At 39.5% G+C, this 19,112-nt stretch overlaps 3 protein-coding genes across 6 annotated transcripts; 1 reads left to right on the forward strand and 2 right to left on the reverse strand.

Moving 5' to 3' along the window:
- Positions 1-648: 648 nt before the first annotated feature.
- On the reverse strand, positions 649-3,461 carry LOC126610228 (proline dehydrogenase 2, mitochondrial-like). 3 transcript variants are annotated; one of them, XR_007618431.1, is made up of 5 exons: positions 2,791-3,461; positions 1,487-2,132; positions 1,097-1,337; positions 912-1,005; positions 649-792 (listed from the first exon to the last, which is right to left on the reverse strand). XR_007618431.1 is itself a non-coding variant. In XM_050278227.1 (4 exons), the coding sequence occupies exons 1-4, from the start codon at positions 3,337-3,339 to the stop codon at positions 966-968; spliced, it is 1,476 nt and encodes a 491-aa protein (XP_050134184.1). In that variant the 5' UTR covers positions 3,340-3,461; the 3' UTR covers positions 649-965. The 3 variants fall into 3 exon arrangements, 1 of the variants encoding a protein (XP_050134184.1); XR_007618430.1 differs by having other exon boundaries at positions 887-1,005; XM_050278227.1 differs by having other exon boundaries at positions 649-1,005.
- Positions 3,462-6,315: 2,854 nt separating this feature from the next.
- On the forward strand, positions 6,316-6,939 carry LOC126611908 (probable WRKY transcription factor 3). Its single transcript, XM_050280223.1, has one exon. The coding sequence runs from the start codon at positions 6,316-6,318 to the stop codon at positions 6,937-6,939; it is 624 nt and encodes a 207-aa protein (XP_050136180.1).
- An 8,191-nt stretch (positions 6,940-15,130) lies between these two features.
- Positions 15,131-17,458, reverse strand: LOC126609866 (DNA-directed RNA polymerase I subunit 1-like). Of its 2 annotated transcripts, XM_050277798.1 has the most exons (5): positions 17,232-17,458; positions 16,969-17,040; positions 16,701-16,845; positions 15,741-15,952; positions 15,131-15,537 (listed from the first exon to the last, which is right to left on the reverse strand). In XM_050277798.1, exons 3-5 carry the CDS (start codon positions 16,843-16,845, stop codon positions 15,232-15,234), a joined length of 663 nt encoding a protein of 220 aa, XP_050133755.1. In that variant the 5' UTR covers positions 16,969-17,040; positions 17,232-17,458; the 3' UTR covers positions 15,131-15,231. The 2 variants fall into 2 exon arrangements, with proteins under 2 accessions (XP_050133755.1, XP_050133754.1); XM_050277797.1 differs by lacking the exon at positions 16,969-17,040 and having other exon boundaries at positions 17,232-17,456.
- Between the last annotated feature and the right edge of the window lie 1,654 nt (positions 17,459-19,112).

Raw genomic sequence — 19,112 nt, forward strand, 5'->3', positions numbered from 1 at the left:
TAGCTTTCTTATCCGACGATTAAGAACCATGTTTACTCAACGGTCTCGATTGCTTGGGCTGATGGCGTAAAATCGGGTCCAAACACATACACATGAAGTAAGTTTCCAGGTTAGATGAAGTAAGGGTTTACCATTGATTGATTTTCATTTTAGATTGGTATAAATCATAAACATGAGTAACCCACACCAGCTGCTATGCTGGTTGAAGCACATTGTTGTATCTTTCCAATTTATTTGATAGAATAAACCATGATATCTACAGGATTATTTAACTTATATAATTATTGACGATATAATAAATAGATGAATATTTTTATGGTTTGGAAACTTGACCTCACCGCCCATGCAAACCACGTGCTGATCTGAAAAAGAAATTTTGATAACCTCCACAATCCACTCCTATATGTCTTTGAATGCAAGTATTTGGGAATAGGACTCCAGGATGAGCTTTTGTATTGAAGATTTTGAGGAAAATTTTGGACGACCACGTCGCCTTTCCGACCCCTAAAAAAAGTTAAGGAACTCCACATTTTGGTTTTGCCCGACTCCAGTCTGGTCGCTGCCCTATGTGCGCATCTCTACCCAAGTTCCTGTTTAGTTACTTCTCCTAGTCAATCAAACATCATCCACATTGCACACAGATTTGAGTAATTTGGAAGCAACATAAACATTTTATTCATATTCCTTTTGCTGAAGGAAGCAACACGATTTAGAACACGGTTGATAGGGTGCTGGCGCTTGTGGTGAATTGCCATGGAGGTAGAGCTAGGAAGCAAATATGGATTTGTTGTCCTGTAATACAATCTAATGTAATGAGGAAAATAGAACCCAGATTTCCTAATTCCTATATGCACATTTTAATTCAACTAAATTCATGAGCAATCACCATAATTACAGATCATTCCACTTACAAGATTGGTGATGGATCACCAACCTTGCTGTTGCACAATGCCATCACTTTCGCATTAGAAGATTGCTGCTTTGAGTCTCCTCATCAGCTCCTCCCTGTACCCAAACGAAGAGTTCAAACCTCATCAGAATAAAACCGACCTTTTACGCTGCGAATTCAAAATTTTTTGTCCTAATTTAAATTTACCTTGTTAGTTGTTTGTCTAGAGATGAAGCATTTAAGAGTCCCCTGTTCTCTTCAGCCCTCCTTAGAAGATAAGGCAGAACCAACTGTATCGGTCCAAATGGCATGTACTTGCTTACTTGAAACCCTGCATTTTTTAGACCAAAGGAAAGCGATTCTGCCATTCCGTACAGTTGTGCAAATTCAAGCTTCTGGTGCACCTTCCTGACCCCAATTTCGTGTGCTTTTGCCATTGCTAGTCTCCCTAACATTCAACATTTTACGTCAGACATATTATGTGCAAAACTCAGAACAATGCAGTAGCCTTTTTCTAAAACTTTTGTGCAAAACTCATAACAATGCAGTAGCCTTTTTTCTATAAGTTTTAACTTTTAAGTTTGTCGATTTCGTTACCTGATTCAACATTATGGGTTGCAAGAACAACGGCATCAGAGCCATTTGCAATCCTTTCAAGCATGAACGAAGCACAATCATTGTAGCACACGTGCGTGTCCTCAATGCAATCGTGAATGGGAGACTTATAGCCCAAGGAAGAAGCCAATTTTCCTTCACTCGACATATAAGCTCCCCTCACCACTTTGAACCCCATCGGAACACCCATCTTATCTGCGGCCTTCGTTGCCAGCAACAATCTTTCCTTGGCATCTTTCAGGTAAGCTTGGATCGTCCCATAAACAATCGGGTTGTCATCTTTGTTATAGATGATTGCAGAGGAGTAGGTCAAGTAATCGATGGCGGGTTGAATTGATGTGTACTCTGCATCGATCGATAGAGGCACATTGACTTCTACGCAGTTTTGGGACAATTTCAGTAGTCTTTGGTGGACTAATTCAAGATCACGCTCTTCTTCAGGAGTTAAAGGCTCCGGCTTTTTAAGGGTGTGGTAAAGAGGGCTTGATTCGGAGAAAATGGGAAACGTATCGCGCTTCCATGGGAGATTGAAAGAAGGATCTTGTTGTTGCCATCTCAGCAAGTCACTCACTCGTTGAAGTAGATTCATTGGGCAAATTGCAGTGATTTTCAAAATTATAAAGCTCACCTGTTACAATCCAAAAACGTCATTTTCTGTTACCATCACAACAAACAACTTCAGAAGGATGTGGTGAAGAAAACAAATCGCAACAAGAGTTTGCTTTGTCTGGAGGTGCTTCTGGGATAAGTCAGTATCTGATTCAGAACTTGGCATCGACCGACGACTAACAAGCTATGTTAAATGTAGTTAAGCAGCCCCAGTAGGGAGATACCACGTTGGAATGAGAACAATTGGGTGGTGCATCGAAAGACCCCAGTGGCAGTAACTAAGCAAGTAGGACTCGCAATACTATATTTATGACATGTCGACCACATAGAGACTAGGACCCACAATCCTACATCCATGAGGCATGGCATGTTAATTGCATGGAGTCAGCTGCTTGATCACGTGACGAGTCTTAACAATCTCACTAAAACAACAATATTTCAATATTTTAGTCTTCGTAATAGTTGATTAACCTGATTATTTTTTATTCGTGACATATTATTTGGTTTAAATTTTTTATCTTCTCAACATTATCCTAATAAAATAGAATTTTAAAAAGAAATAAACATTTTGAATTCAAAAAATCAGAAAGGAAGCCAGAATTTGACAAGATCAAAGAGAAAAGTCAATAAATGGAATCTTGGAATCCTGATTTGGGGTGATGAGAAAAACTAGTTACCGAAGAAGGTGGCAGGGATTTGGTGGACTCAACGGTGTCCAAGAAACCTTGCAAGTTCCTGTCACATGCCTCGTTGTCGCCAGCATACTCGAGAGCGTAAACCAGCATCCCTCTCAGCCCCGCCTCGTTAAGCTCCAGCACCGACTTTCCGGTGGCCGCTGGGTTCTCGCCAGCACAAAAATGGTCGTAAATTGTGGACCGTATGGTCCCCAGGATCGCGTCCTTGATTAAGGGAGTCTGCATGAGCCTGGACCGCATGACCCACATTCCAATGTCCACCATCGGCTCCATTCCCACCAAGTGGAGGTTCAGCGCCGTCCTCAACAGCCTTGACGTGGAGACGGACGCAAACAGCTTGTCCGCGTCATCGAAGTTAGAAAGGTTAGTGGCGGCGTTGTCGGAGGGGGTGATGGCAGTGGTGGCTTGTGGTGTTTTTTCGGAAAAGCCGATTGGTGGGGATATGCCGGAGATGGTGCTAGTGGAGGCGGAGTTGAGTGGCCTGATAGTTTTCAGGAGTTTTGACGCTGCCGGGATTACTCGGTTTGCCATTCAACGGTGGGTGGTTGTCAAGTAATTATCTAGCTCTCTGTTTCTAATCCCAATTCTCTCTAGCGCTCTCTCTCTCTCTTTCGCTCTCGCTCTCTCGCTCTCTCTCTCTAAGAAAAGTTTTTTACTATATTTGTTTGTGATGTTGTTAGAACTGTTACAGTTACTTATATAGGCAGTTTCGGAGTTTTTACCGGGCGGTGATTTGGGAAAAAACTAGCTACTTGGTAAAAGTTAAGCAGGGTTAAACTGATTAAGGTTGACTATTGACCTGGCTCAAAGGATTTGATTGGTTCATTCGTGCTTATTGGCACTCCATGCTGACTCATCCGTGTCGAAGTGGATAAAGCTGTAAGTTGGAAGAACCAATAGAATCGCTAGATGCTTGAACGGGATCTGCCTTGGCTAACGCGATTTATTACGAGTGCGCTGCACGCGATAGTAGCGTGCGACGTAGGATGTGCGGTGCGTTTTTGCTTTTGTTTACGTAGCATAGTTTTTGCTTTTGTTTGTTTTTTTGGTGGAATATTTCTCTCATGAAAAGTAGGATCTTTGTTTTTTTACGAGAAATTAGGGTTTAGAAAGATAAGTGCGACTGACCTAGTGAGTCAGAAGATGAAGTAGGCCAAATGATCGTTTTTACAGCCGAAGTTTGAGGGTGGAAGAGGGCATACGGGAAGTCGGGGGAGGACCTCCGACCTCAAAGATAAGGCTTGAGATATGTAGAATTGTAGATGCAGAAAACGGAGGTTGGGGGAAGTAGTAGATAGAGTGAGGAGCTCAAAAATACCATCTCCCAGCAAGACTAATGAGTTGGGCAAGCAGTCTACAAGCGGGGAGGGAGGATACTGTGACATCCTCTATGGCAATGCGAAGGGAGAAAAGAAGGCAAGGATAGAGGATGCTAGCTAGTCTTAATTAACGCAGCATCCACATGTGTGCTCCTGCTGCAGCGAGGGTTGCTGGATAGAGCAGGGGCAGAAGGGAAAGAAAGGTGGGGGGACACTACTACAATGTAGGCTATCACCGGCGAAGCAAAAACCAACAATAAACCCAATTTCTGTCGGAAATTTGGCAAAAATTTGACATAAAACAATGTAATGTCGGATTGGAATAGCGACACTAATGCTAGCGTCATGAGAGGGCTTCAGTGTCGGTTTTTACCCTTAATCCGCCACTACGCAGCGTTGATTAAAAGCGATACTGATATTAACGTCGGTTTAAAGCAACGTATACTTCAACATTACGTCAATTTAAAGCGACGTTCATTAGTAATTTAATTATAAAATATCCAGCCTACTGTCGGTTTTAACCAACATCGTGATAAAATTAAATAAATAATATATCCCTTAACCGACATCAGATGACAATTAAATAAATAAAATATGCAAACTAGTAACGGTCTTAACCGACACCACATTTGTTAATAATAATTAAAATATGCGAAAAATCTGCATTCGTTTTCAATTAATTGTAACTAAAAAAAAATTATATAACCAACATAATAAATTTCAAGTATAGCCAAAACAAACATTAATAAAAATAATAAATCTTAACCTCTAGGTCCAAAATCTGTTTATTATCATTTTCGTTCCTCATTCTCAGCTCATTATTTTGAGTCATCAGCACTGCCATTGCACTCTTAGATGACCTCCTGGAGGAATTTGATGTAGAAGATGAAGAACATGCATAGGACACCATATCAGGAGTCACCCCATGACCATATTCTCTAACTCTATTATGACTCTCAGGACCCATTGTATCAACATAAACCCAAGTCCTAAGTTCTTCATTATCCTCATGGCCCGACTCAATCAAAGTTTGCAAATTGCTCTCCATTGTTGTCTTGCATTACAATTTTTAAAAATAAAATTTCAAACAATCGTAAAACAAAAAAAATAAGCTATAGACAATAAAAATTAATAACAATAAAATACTAACACGAAAAAATCAATTACCCTTGTACACTCCGATGTTTCATCAATCCAACTATTATCTTTTTGTGTATGACATTTGTTTGTACCATACTTAGGGCCTCCGTATTTAGATCTCGTATAAATACTCAGGGGACTCAAATGTAATTATGTAATAAAGGAAGGGGCAAATATGTAATAAGTGAGGAGCCCTTATTCTATAAAAGGGACTCCTCACCCTCACAATTAGGAAGCCCCCATCACCCTCACAAAGCTCTGATCCTCACATACATAAGCTATCTCCCCCACAATCCTTTCACAAACAGATAAATACAATATCAGTGTGGACGTAGCCCAAAAATTGGGGTGAACCACGATACATCTTGTGTTCTTTACTTTCTTGCAGATTCACGATCGGATTTACGTTGTTCCAAGACCCCTATGGTTTTGTGCATCAACATTTGGCGCCGTCTTTGGGAATCGACACGAAAAGCTATGTCGGTTCTCTCTCAATTTTTCACCTCCGCTGTGAATCTACAAAAACCTAAAGACCCAAAGCTTTCCCAGAAAAACCCCACGGTTCTCCATTTTCATATGCCTAACAACAACAAAAACAACCTTTATCCCTCCATCTTTCTTTCTCTCTCTCTCTCTCTCTCTCTCTCTCTCTCTCTCTCTCTCTCTAGAAGCTCACAAGAGTGAGAAACAGCTGAGAAACTGCAACTAGGCGAACCCGTCATTGTCTTCGGCCATGTGGGCATAGATGCTCAGCTGGTTCACGCCCTCTTCGTTTTTCCTTATCCTCAACCCTCATGATCGGCATCATAGTCCTCAACTTCCGCTATGAGACCCACAAAAACCTGAGCACCAACAACTGCAGTAGCAAGAAGAGAAATAGCCCCCGCCGTCGCCCGGACCATCTCAATCGTCAAAGCCCGCAGTGACTTATCATCTTCCCCACCTCACGATCACTCTCCCGCAGCGCACCTCTTTCGAATCAATCTTTAGCTGTGATGGCGGAGGGAATATTGGGCCCGATCTGGGCCTAGGGTTCAGCCCCAGACCCATGACTCTCGTCTCCAACTTCTTCTCAAACGACAGTGACGACTGCAAGTCCTTCTCCCAGCTGCTCGCTGGAGCCATGACATCTCAATCTCCGAGGGCCCCGGGGTTCCCTCAGGTCAAGGAGCGAAATTCCAGTGACGGTGATGGAAATTCAGATTTCCGATTCAAGCAGAACAGACCGCCGCTGATGTTTTCGGTCCCGACGTCTTCTGGGTTTCTCGACTCGCCGAGAATCTTCTCACCCGGTCAGGGACCCTTTGTAATGATACACCAGCAGGCCTTAGCACAGGTCACAGCTCAGGCTGCTGCACTCTCCCCATCATTTTTCAATTTCTCAACTGAGTATTCAACATCTTTCTCGACAGCACCCACCACAATGTTGACACAACTTCCATCCTTTACTTTTGATATAATGCCACTAAAAGAGATACCGTCTGGAACACCTGACTTTTCCATGGCCACAAAAGAATCATCTGACATTTCCCTTTCAGATCAGAGATCCACTTCGCGTGTGGCGGAATGCTCTCTTTGCTCTTGGAAGTTCCCAGATTCTCTTCTTCTCAGACCAAAGGAGGGCGACTTTTTGGGGGGATCAGGAACAATTTCCTTTACTTGTGTGTTTTGATAGGCACGAGGAGTGAGAATGGATGGGCACGACCAGGCTGTCCAAGAAAAGAAAGTGGGTTTGCAAGCAAAAGATACCTTGCAAAGCAATATGGGTGGACATAGAATGAGCGAGGAGATCAAGAAAAGCAAAAGAAACAAGCAGAAAGAAAAGCAATCAAGTAAGCTGCGGCACAAAAGCAAAAGAGAAAGGCATAGTGGGAAACAAAAGCGAAAGCAAAGCAGAAAAAATATCGAGAAAAAGCAGTAAGCAAAAGGGAGGCTTTCCTCTACGAAAGCACATGGGGACACTGCAAAAGTAAGGAATAAACACCCAAACTGCAAAAGCAAGGAATAAACACCCAACTAGAATGATGTGATTTACCTTTCTTATTTTTGAATGATGTGATTTATTTTTCTTATCTTTCGGAGACATCTGTATAACCCCAAAAAAAATGGCAAGCCCAAAATAATAGGCTAGAATGTTATGTGGAGGGCGAAGGCTCATTTGCCCAAAAGAGTCAAGCATTCTATTATCACCAACCAGGTGATCAAAAGTACGCCCAGTACTCTAAAAATTATTCGGCAGCCTGACGCTATTATCACCAACCAGGTAATCAAAAGTACGCCCAGTACTCCAAAAATTATTCAACAGCCTGCTGCTATTATCACCAACCAGGTGATCAAAAGTACGCCCAGTACTCCAAAATTATTTGGCAGTATGCCGTTATTATCACCAACCAAGTGATCAAAGGTACGCCCAGTACTCCAAAATTATTCGGCAGTCTGCCGCTATTATCACCCACTAGGTGATCAAAGGTACGTCCAGTACTCCAAAATTATTCGGCAGCCTGCCGCTATTATCACCCACTAGGTGATCAAAAGTACGTCTAGTACTCTAAAATTATACATGTGCATCACTCATGTCAATCATACATAAACATTTATGAGCATCACTCATGTCAATCATACAAAAACATTCATGACCATCATTCATGTCAACATTCATGAGCATCACTCATGTCAATCAGCTTCGAAAGCTTAATTTATAGAGCTCCAACTTTGAGAGCTCCAGCTTCGAACGCTTCATTTATAAAAGCTCCAGCTTCCAAGCTTCACTTGCAAAGCTTTACCTACAAAGCTTCAGTGCAGGGTATACAAATACCGCCTCCGAACAACCGCCATTTCGGCCCATACATGGATTGGATTTGAAGTCTCCAGGCAACATACCCTATTGACTGAAGACTTGGGGGACTACACTATGTACCATATATTGGGCTTCCGCAACTGGGCCTCATGAAAAATACTCGGGGGACTTCACCCATTACTTATGTATTGAGAAGCGAGCCCTTATTCTATAAAAAGGACTCCCTCACCATCATTAGAGAGCATCGCTGCCTGTTGAGCAACCGCTTCGCCACGAGCATCACTCCTAACCCATCACTTATGTATTGAGAAGCGAGCCCTTATTCTATAAAATGGACTCCCTCACCTTCAACACCACAAGCCGAGCCAACCAAGGCAACATAAGCCACAAGCCGAGCAGCCTCGCAATATGTGCTACTTCTAGTTGAGCATCATTTCAGATTGAGCACCGCCTCATATCGAGTATTCAGTTCTAGACGACATCTAGTTACTTCGGCCCACAAATGGACTGAATTTCAAGTCTCCAGCCAAAAGATTCTCTTAACTGAAGACTTGGGGGACTACTGTTTGTACCATACTTAGGGCCTCCGTATTTAGATCTTATATAAATACTCGGGGGACTCAAATGTAATTATGTAATAAAGGAAGGGCAAATATGTAATAAGTGAGGAGCCCTTATTCTATAAAAGGGACTCCTCACCCTCACAATTAGAAAGCCCCCCTCACCCTCACAAAGCTCTGATCCTCACATACAAAAGCTCTATCTCCCTCACAATCCTTTCACAAACAGATAAATACAATATCAGTGTGGACGTAGCCCAAACATTGGGGTAAACCACGATACATTTTGTGTTCTTTACTTTCTTGTATATTCACGGTCGGATTTACGTTGTTCCAAGACCCCTCCGGTTTTGTGCATCAACAACATTCACGAAAAAAGGTTACAAGATCTGCCTCTTTCCATGCTTCTTCCGCTTTATCAAAAATAAAATTTCATACAAACAATTTTAAGCAAACCTCATATTAAAAATAAAATTTATAACAACTATAGATTATTTAAAATTAATAACATTTCTTCAAAATGTACAATCCTTACAAATTCTTGCCGCACTCTTGCAAAAGATTTTGTACCAGTAGTATGGTTCATTGTTTTTAATTGCCGATTAATCTTGTTTTTTTCAGCAACCTACTGAACAAAAAAAAAGAATTTATTAGATAAATTTAAAGTTATAACGAAATAAATCATATAATGATTACCCTTGTTTTTTCTCTATTCCAGAATGCCACCAACTCAGCCCACTGTGCAGGATTCACTTTAGGAGGAGGGTGGCTGCGCACCTCTTCTGCTCTTTTAGTATAATATTTTTTTTATAACTTATTTCTATACTCTTTATGAGCATGCTCCGCAACTTTAAGTGTCATATGGCGGATCATAGGCATTTTTACTATATTTGCATCTTCAAAAAAAAAATATTTCGCTACATCCATATAAAAAAAAAATCAAGCTAATAAAGTATTACTACAATCTTTGACTTATTCTTCTATTTTCAAGTTAAAATAAAAATATCTATGCCTTTATTTTATTCTAGAAAACTTCCTTATCTTCTTCCTTAATCTTACGCCAACCCCTCGTCAACGGGAGATTGTGGGGGTCTCTAACCTCCGCTGCTACATGTTTTGAAAAAGCACTAGCATTATCACTAATGCATTTTCCAGACGAATCAAACGAACAAAGTTGTTTTGTCCATTTAGGAATTGAGGGTCCGTGCCTCCGTTGAGATGTTCCTTATTATCACAAAAAAAAAAAAAACAATTAAAAACCAGAAAACAAATGTAAATTTTCAGTTTAAGCATAATACTAGTTTAAACACAAAACAAAAACTAAAATTAATAATAATTCAAAAAAGAACCAGCTTCGAACTCCTCCTCTTCCAAATGAAGTTCCTCAGAACGTTGATCTTCACTAGAATTATCGATAGCAAAAGTTAGTGGAAGGAGAAGGAATATGGCTAAAATGGGGGAAAGAGTTAGGCTGAAATGGGAGAATGAGAGGGAGTAAACGAGAGAGAGAAATGGAAGCACAGAAGTAATGGGAAAGAAGGAGGTTTAAATATGGATAAAATTTTAGCGTCGAAATATGAACACATTACATCGGTCAAAACCGACACCATCTCTGACAAACTGACTTAAAAGTAAGTGGTGTCGAAATAATTGGACTTTGTGTCAATTCAAACCGACACTATATCTGACATGCCCTAGATACACCTAGCCTGACAAACGTTTTGACTGAAAGGCCTGACACACTTTTGACTGAAAGGCCAGTGGCGTCGAAATAGGGTAACATTGCGTCGGATAAAAACCGAGGTTGACAGATTTGTGTGGCATTGAAATAAGGAAAAGCTTTGGTAGACGTAATTATTTCGTAACGGAAACACATGGAGATTGTTTTATATTGTTGTTATACGACATATGATTGACAACAAATCCATTTTACCCGTAAGCACCGAACGCTATCAATTGGATTCAAATGAGATGGTTCCACCAATCAAAGTAAAATAAAAGAAATGCTAACTACCTTCCCCGTTTACCTTTTTCTTTGTTTCTTTTTCACTTGCATTTTGACATGTGGAATCCACTTATACATTCATTTAAAAAATTAATTAACTGAAATCACAAATTCTTCTTTTTCAATAGTCTTATGATTTGGAGTACTACTAGTGCAAAGACATGGTTGTGAATACAAATTTTCACCGTCTCCTCCTTTGATGAAAATGCACCTACAAAATAATAACATTTAAAATTAAAGTCAAAAGCCTCACGCGCCCACGATGAATGGGGGGACCAGGGAGCTTTAGCCGAAAAATCTCTGATGTCAAAGTTAGAATTCTGAAAAGAATATGATTAGGAGTTTCTAGGCACATTAATCGCAAAAGATGCTTTTGAAAAAGGAATAACATTTTTTTCCTTTTTGCTAAGCGGCCTTTTCTCGAGTCGACATTTTCAATACACAGGAGGCGCACTCATAGTAAATGGGGAACCCTTTATACACGTACATGGTATAGCCCCCTCTTTTTTTTATTTTATATGTATTTCATTAATTTTTTTTTAAATAGAAATTGTTTTTATTTTTTTACTTTTTTGGGGGTCCTTTGTATTCAACCCATGGGGATCCGCGCTATTTATACTTTTAGTGTTCCTATATCTATTAAAAGTCTTAAAAAGAAAAGAAATTCTTTTATATTTGTATTTACCATTTCTCGTAGTAGTTTATATATTTGATATTTCCAGCGTAAACAAAGCCGTTTTTTTAATGGGACCTCTCGCGGAAGCTTGTGCAATCTTTTTTTTTTTTATGCTAAAACAGGTGAAGACTATTTTGTCAGTTTTAGCATCTTTGTTATAAATCATTCAGAATGTGATTAGGAGTTTCTAGGTAGCAATTGGCTTAGCTTTTTAGTGGGATAATAAGGCTATTTATAGGGGAGTGGCAGACCCTATTTGGAGAATAGTGGCTGGCCATATAAGGTGTAATTGGGTGAATAATTGCAAGATATTATGTGAAATAATATCTTGCAATTAACATGACAATTAATCCTAAATTAAATAGGAAATTTAGGAGTTAACTTTTGAATAAGGATTTGATGAGGAATGATGAGAGGGATTTGAATAAATACCAGTTTGATCACCTTTGACTCTTCCTTGATTGAGTTGTTATTGCCTATTGCATGTGCATAGGAATCATGGTGTGCCTTGAAGGTAATTTTATCATTTTTACCCAAAAGTCCACGTGTCACCTCCATAATTTTCTTGATTCTTTTTTGCTCCACAAATGCCCCCACACCTATTGGGCTGCTTGCAGGAAAGGGCAGTTGTTGTATAGATTTTCCCTTGCTTTAGGAAACATAAGATTGTTTCCTATTTTGATATAGATTCCCACTTAAATTGGAAATTAGATCCTTCTAGGAAAGGGAAATAAATTACTTATAAAGTCTATTTAAGTCTACCTTAAGTAGATGATTAAATCAACTTTTGAGAGCAATTTATTCTACCCTACAAGAGAGAGAAAGCTAGAGGATATTTGTTCTCTCTCCCCTAGCAATCTTCTTCCCTTGCCCGTGCAAAGGACCGTCTTTGTTGCTTTCTTCACTTTCACACCTCACCAAGGTAAGAAAAAATTAATTTTTCTTGTCTACTTAATTTTTCGGAGCCTTGAGGCTTGAAATTTGGCTCGATGGAGGTTAAAGATATGTCAAAAAGTGGCTTGGAAGGACCACGACATTGTTGCCATGGGTGGTTTAATGCGGCAGCGGCTTGACGCGAGTCGAGGTCTGGGTGCATTGGCATGGTCGCAGAGGTAAACTAGGGTTTGGCTCGGGTCAGGAACTTCTCGGCTTAGGCCGAGGTTATGAAGGGTTGGGGCGCTGATCTATGAGCTACTGAGCTTAGGCCCGTGCGGAAAAGATGAGATAGATGGAGGTGCGAGGGTGCTAGCCCCTTTCTTTTTAGATTAGGTTGAGAGAATGGTAGCGCCTAGCGTGTTGGGTCTCCTGGTGCGATGGCCTACCTGCCGTGTTGGGCTGAGAGAGAGATGGAAGCCAACGCAGGCTGGGCTCCTTTGGCTGTTATCCTTGTGTCGTGGGGCTTGATGCAATTTTATTTTTTTTGCAGCCGTCTAACGATTCTTTCCTTGCTTCTTTGTCGAATTTCTTTGAGCATGTATTGTTTAAGCCACAATAGTGATGATGGTGTGCTGCCGTTATATTATCAAGGCAGGTCTTTGGGTAAAGTAGGCTACTTCAAGGCTACTACTTCAAAATTAATTTCAATGACTCGTTCAGAGATTTCCTTGAAGCATATAGGCACGCCATTCCGTTTGGGATGCGTGAGAAGCGTGTCAAGAAGGGTAGCAGCCTTGAGCCATGTAGTGGGGCTCGGAGAGCTATCAAATTTCACCCCTACTACTTTGTGTTGAGATTACTTTTCCCATGTCGTGTTTCTTCCAAGAAGTGCTTTGCTCCATGAAGTGTGCCCCCGCTCAATGTTCACCAAATGCAATTCGAAGGGCTGGGTTCGGTTGGCAAACCGTGCCAAATTCCTTGTGCCACCTACTAGCCACATATACATAATTACCTAAAATCAATTACTGCTAGCCAACCGTCTTCTTGCGGTTGCCAAAAATCGGTTTAGCCAAAATTATTGGCTGGTTCGATTGGTAAATGGCACAACCGGTGGTTTCCACTTCTTCCTCGCTATCTTCCAGTTCCAGGGGCTCATTTTGATTTTCAGATTGGGGTGCTTGTTCTGTTGCATTGTGTGGTTCATTTTGGGTTAATCCATGTTGTGCACTAGCGGTTGATTAGCTAGACTCCATCATCCTAAACATAAGCAACGCATATACATTCAAAATCATATATATGTACCTGTATATATAGTATCAGTAATCATCGTGCTATCAATTTTGCTAACAATATTTTTTATATTTATTATGGCATGAATCATATACATATACATATATTTTTTAAACCCTAAAACTAAGGAGTCAACAGTCAAGCATGTAAAAATACCTAAAATATCTAAATAGAAAAAAAAATTATATATATATATATATATATATCGGTAGGTATGGCATACCGCCGGCATACAAAATCAATTACCAAAGCCATGCCATTAATTGTCGGTTCAGTAAAATGCCAACCAATTATGAAAAAAATACCAAAACTATACCATACCATTATGAGCCGATCGGTATGGTTCGGTTGGTAAATCAGTTTATGGTAAAATTTTCCACCCCTAACGGTTCGTGTGATGGTGGGATTCCTCAACGAATTCGGGTACTTCTTTGACATAGGTCATATTGATGGAGTTGGGCAACTGCGATCCGGGCCCCCACCACATCCCGGGCTCGACTCCGCCGTAGCACGATATTGTCCGCTTTAGGCCCCGACCACGCCCTCACAGTTTTGTTTTTGGGAACTCACACAAGAACTTCCCAGTGGGTCACCCATCATGGGATTGCTCTCGCACGAACTCGCTTAACTTCGGAGTTCCGATGGAACCCGAAGCCAGTGAGCTCCCAAAAAGCCTCGTGCTAGGTAGAGATGGGAATATACATATAAGGCTTACATGATCCTCATCCCTGGACGATGTGGGATGTTACAATCCACCCCCCTTAGAGGCCCGACATCCTCGTCGGCGCACTTCTGGCCAGGGATTGGCTCTGATACCAAATTGTCACATCTCGGCCCGGGCCCCCATCACATCCCCGGGCTTGACTCCGCCATAGCACGATATTGTTCACTTTGGGCCCCAACCACACTCTCATGGTTTTGTTTCTAGGAATTCACACGAGAACTTCCCAGTGGGTCACCCATCATAGGATTGCTCTCGCGCGAACTCGCTTAACTTCAGAGTTCCGATGCAACCTGAAGCCAATGAGCTCCCAAAAAACCTCGTGTCAGGTAGAGATAGGAATATACATATAAGGCTTACAGGATCCTCACCCCTGGGCAATGTGGGATGTTACAAGTTATGTTAAGACGAATTTTTCAAAATAACACTAAAGGAATAGAATTAATAAGAATAGAAGAAGTAGATACTGAAAGAGAAGCATAAGCTTTTAGAAATAAGACTCTACATTTGTTAAATCCAAAAAATCTACATAAGAACGGAGAATGGTTTAGTGAAAGTAAACTTTATAGTCACCATCAAGAACAAATTAGACGAGTAGTAAACAAACAAGACGTAAGCAGAATTAATTTAATCACAAGAGAATCTTATAATAACACTAGTACAAAAAAGACTTTGCGCGACGTAGGACCGTCGTCGCGCAAAGTAAAAAATACGTCGCCCAAAAATTAGCCCAACGAACCTTCGTCATGCAAGAACCGTCGCGCGAAGGCAGTAAAGGAAGGGTTTGCGCGACGCAATGACTACCTGCGTCGCGCAAAGTAGCTTTGCGCGACGTAGGTAGGCACTACGTCGCGCAAAGTTTTTTTTTTTTTTTGTCATTTATATTTTTTTATTTAATTTTTAATAAATATTATAATTAAATTCTAAACAATAATTAATAAACCAAGAAAAAGTAATTAATTATAGAATATATGAAAATGTACATTTGTCCAAACAAAAAAATAAAAAACTACAAGTCTTCTAAGTTTAATACATCATGCTACTCGGTATCGTCTGGGCGAAATGGCTGGGAAGTCGAAGGTGGAGCAACATTAGGTGCTGGCATCGTCGGGATTTGGAGGCCGGACATCGCTAAGGCCTGAACAATCATATTCATCATCTCGTCCTGGGCCCTAATGTGGTCGCCCTGGGCCGCAACCTGACCTCTTAGGCGAGCAATCTCCGGAGATTCCCATAGCTGAAAATGCTTGTGAAGAGCGCTCTTCCAATCTTTGTACCGGCTTGCTAAGGTCTCCTCTAAGTAGGCACTGACCTCAGGGGATATGTCCTCCATTTCAAAAACGACCTACAAATATGAAAAACAAAATGACAAACAAAATGGCCATGTATCAGAATAATTGACAATTATGAACAGAAGAATAAAGTATATATGCTCAATTATAGTAATGTCAAAAACATAACTTACTCTTTAGTATTCTAATACTGCACTATCATGCTGCACGTTACTCATAAAAAGAATAAAGTATGAAGTTAACACTAGAAACTTACCACACTACCTTTAGCCCCAGATGTGGTCATAAGATAGATACAATTCTTAACGGACGGTTTTGATAACCCTTTCAACAATAATTGTTTGAAGACGTCAGAGTTGGAGGTCTTGTTATTAAGCTGACTAATTATTCTCCTATCCAAGGCTGCCAAGGCAGATTCTCCATTACTCCGTATAAATTTTTCAATGTTCAATTGCAGTGCCACTAGATCTGCAAATTTCATCAAGATATCATGCATCCGTTAAAACAAATGAACTGAGAATAGTGGGGGAAAACACAAGGTGTAAAAACTTAAAAAGAAAGACTGATCAGAAATTATAGATTTTCATTTCAACAAAGTTTTTCTTCAGATTGAAATGCTCATCCGAATAGACGATAATTTGATATTGAATGGCATTTTAAATTATTTGAATTGAAGCTACCCTAGTAACTATTAGTACCGCTACCATTTTTCATAAGAAAAATCAGATTAAATACTCCGATCTCCCATGTTTTAACTGAAGCTGAAAGCGAAGATACTATATATATTAGGTACAACAATAACATATGTATCTGCAGTTCGAATATGGGCTTAGTCTTGACTATGGGGCTATAGAGATGGGTAAGCTGGCTCAGTTTGGCTGATTCTGTTTTAAGAATGAGATAGCTTGGACTTCGGTGTCAAAGAAATTACGACACCTTAAGAATTCCAGAAATGGTTGTTATTTTCAGGAAAGACATGTTCTATGCGTGCATGAGATCAACAAGAAACCTTCTACTGTGTTGACCGTTAAAGGTAAAATTGGATTAGAAAAGTGATGAACTTGGAGGAATGAAAAATATCAGAACATTCAGAGAGGCAGAGAATGGAAGCATTTGTCAAGTGAGCCTAGATCTCTCACATTGTACAACGACCTCACAATCATCAACCTATATATGTTTTTGACAGAGAAATGTTTGCTACAGAACAATGGCATACCTTTTCTTTTATCATCTTCGACCTCGATAAAATCACGGAAAACTTTTTCACCAATCTCTTCACAACTTTCAAGTTGTTCCTTCATTTTTGTGTCTTTGCTGGGCATCACCAGAAGATCATCAACACCACATGTGAACCCATGCATCTGAACCATACACAACATAATGCAAGCTTATATAGTTGCTACTTGCTAGAGAAAATAAATTAAGGGTTAACAGGAAATAAAATTAACTACATAACAGCAAAACAAATATTGAACCCAACTAACCTGCAAATAAACAGTAAATAAACGACTCAATACAGAAAGCAAAATTCCTGCAGCATCTGAGCCATAGAGCTCCTGCACTATATATTACTATAATTGAGCATCTATATATTACTATAATTGCTGCCATTTCCCCATATCGCGAATTTAAAAGTTTCACCAAAGGAACTAAATTTCACAGTGAAATACTGAAGAACAAGCAGCAAGTACAAAACCCCACCAAAAAATATGAAAAAACAGAGTACAAATGGAGGTTCAACACTCACCGCCACCGGAAATATCCAAAAATCCAATCACTTGGTCTTCACATCCACTCCATCCGTGCCAGCAATGATCACCGCCGTCGCCATGTCCAAGAACAACCCATGTTCCACAACACCTTCGAATTTCAAAAAAAAAAGCGTGGAATTGGTTGAGGAGGATAGTCGGCTGGAGTTAGGAGAAGGATTTGGGTTTGGTTTGGGAAGAGAGACCGAGTGAAAGAGATGAGAGAGCGGAAGGCTTTTGGTTTGGAAAATTTGGGAAATTTTTTTAAAAAAAAGCGCCTATTTTTTAGAATTGCCCCGCCAAAATAATGACAAATGGCTCGACGCAGGTATACATTTCGACGTCGCGCAAGGTTTTTTTTTTTTTTTTTTTTTTTTAAATATAAACTTTACTGAAAATTTACTTAATAAATATATATACCTTTGAACTTGATGGAATACGCATTGTACGAAACTAATTTCAACAATCCAACCGTCAAAATTGTTTGTATATATTCCGAGATCGCATACGCCAAAAATTGGAAAAAAAAAAGCATCCAAATATCAAGTAACAGGACAAAACATTTTGACGGTTATAAACGAAAAACACGATTTAACGGTTATTTTAACTCCGATTTTGATTATTTTTTAGAGTTACACTCCTTGAGCCTATATGAATACAACGAACCGATTCGATCCTCAATTTAAAATATTTACACAAGCGGATACCACAAAATGTTATGTTAAACTTAATGATAGTATAAATAAACTCTAAGTGTTAGGGAATCTATCGTTTTAATGGGATACGCATTGTACGAAACTAATTTCAACGATCCAACTGTCAAACTTGTTTGTATATATTTCGAGATCGCATGCGCCAAAAATTGAGAAAAACAAACATTCAGATATCAAGTAACGGGACAAACCTTTTCGACGGTTATAAACAAAAAAACACTATTTAACGATAGTTTTAACTCCAATTTTGATGATTTTTTAGAGCTACACTCCTTGAGCCTATATGAATACAACGAACCAATTCGATCCTCAATTTAAAATATTTACACAAGCGGATACCACAAAATGTTATGTTAAACTTAATGATAGTATAAATAAACTCTAAGTGTTAGGGAATCTATCGTTTTAATGGGATACGCATTGTACGAAACTAATTTCAACGATCCAACCGTCAAACTTGTTTGTATATATTTCGAGATCGCATACGCCAAAAATTGAGAAAAACAAACATTCAGATATCAAGTAACGGGACAAACCTTTTCGACGGTTATAAACAAAAAAGCACGATTTAACGGTAGTTTTAACTCCGATTTTGATGCTTTTTTAGAGCTACACTCCTTGAGCCTATATGAATACAACGAACCAATTCGATCCTCAATTTAAAATATTTACACAAGCGGATACCACAAAATGTTATGTTAAACTTAATGATAGTATAAATAAACTCGAAGTGTTAGGGAATCTATCGTTTTAATGGGATACGCATTGTACGAAACTAATTTCAACGATCCAACCGTCAAACTTATTTGTACATGCTTCGAGATCGCGTACGCCAAAAATCGCAAAAAACAAACATTCAGAGATCAAATAACGGGACAAACCTTTTCGACGGTTATAAACGAAAAAGCACGATTTAACGGTAGTTTTAACTCCGATTTTGATGATTTTTTAGAGCTAAATTCCTTGACCCTATATGAATACAATGAACTAATTTGATCTTCAATTTAAAATATTTACACTAGTTGATACCACAAAATCTTATGTTATACTTGATGAAAGTATAAATAAACTCTGAATGATAGTGAATGTATTGTTTTGATGGGAAATGCATTGTACGAAACTAGTTTCAATGATCCAACCGTCAAACTTATTTGTACATGCTTCGAG

Source organism: Malus sylvestris, chromosome 17 (genome assembly GCF_916048215.2).
Source record: "Malus sylvestris chromosome 17, drMalSylv7.2, whole genome shotgun sequence".
Classification (NCBI taxonomy): Eukaryota; Viridiplantae; Streptophyta; class Magnoliopsida; order Rosales; family Rosaceae; genus Malus; species Malus sylvestris.

Excerpts from the sequence above, each read along its gene's own strand:
- LOC126610228 (XM_050278227.1), bottom strand. The coding sequence starts at position 3,339 with ATGGCAAACCGAGTAATCCCGGCAGCGTCAAAACTCCTGAAAACTATC. Across the intron at positions 2,133-2,790 it reads AATCCCTGCCACCTTCTTCG|GTGAGCTTTATAATTTTGAA; the intron begins GTAACTAGTTTT and ends GGATTGTAACAG. Across the intron at positions 1,006-1,096 it reads CTAGACAAACAACTAACAAG|GGAGGAGCTGATGAGGAGAC; the intron begins GTAAATTTAAAT and ends GTTTGGGTACAG.
- LOC126611908 (XM_050280223.1), top strand. The coding sequence starts at position 6,316 with ATGACTCTCGTCTCCAACTTCTTCTCAAACGACAGTGACGACTGCAAG.
- LOC126609866 (XM_050277798.1), bottom strand. The coding sequence starts at position 16,845 with ATGCATGGGTTCACATGTGGTGTTGATGATCTTCTGGTGATGCCCAGC. Across the intron at positions 15,953-16,700 it reads CGAAGATGATAAAAGAAAAG|ATCTAGTGGCACTGCAATTG; the intron begins GTATGCCATTGT and ends TGAAATTTGCAG. Across the intron at positions 15,538-15,740 it reads CTGGGGCTAAAGGTAGTGTG|GTCGTTTTTGAAATGGAGGA; the intron begins GTAAGTTTCTAG and ends TCATATTTGTAG.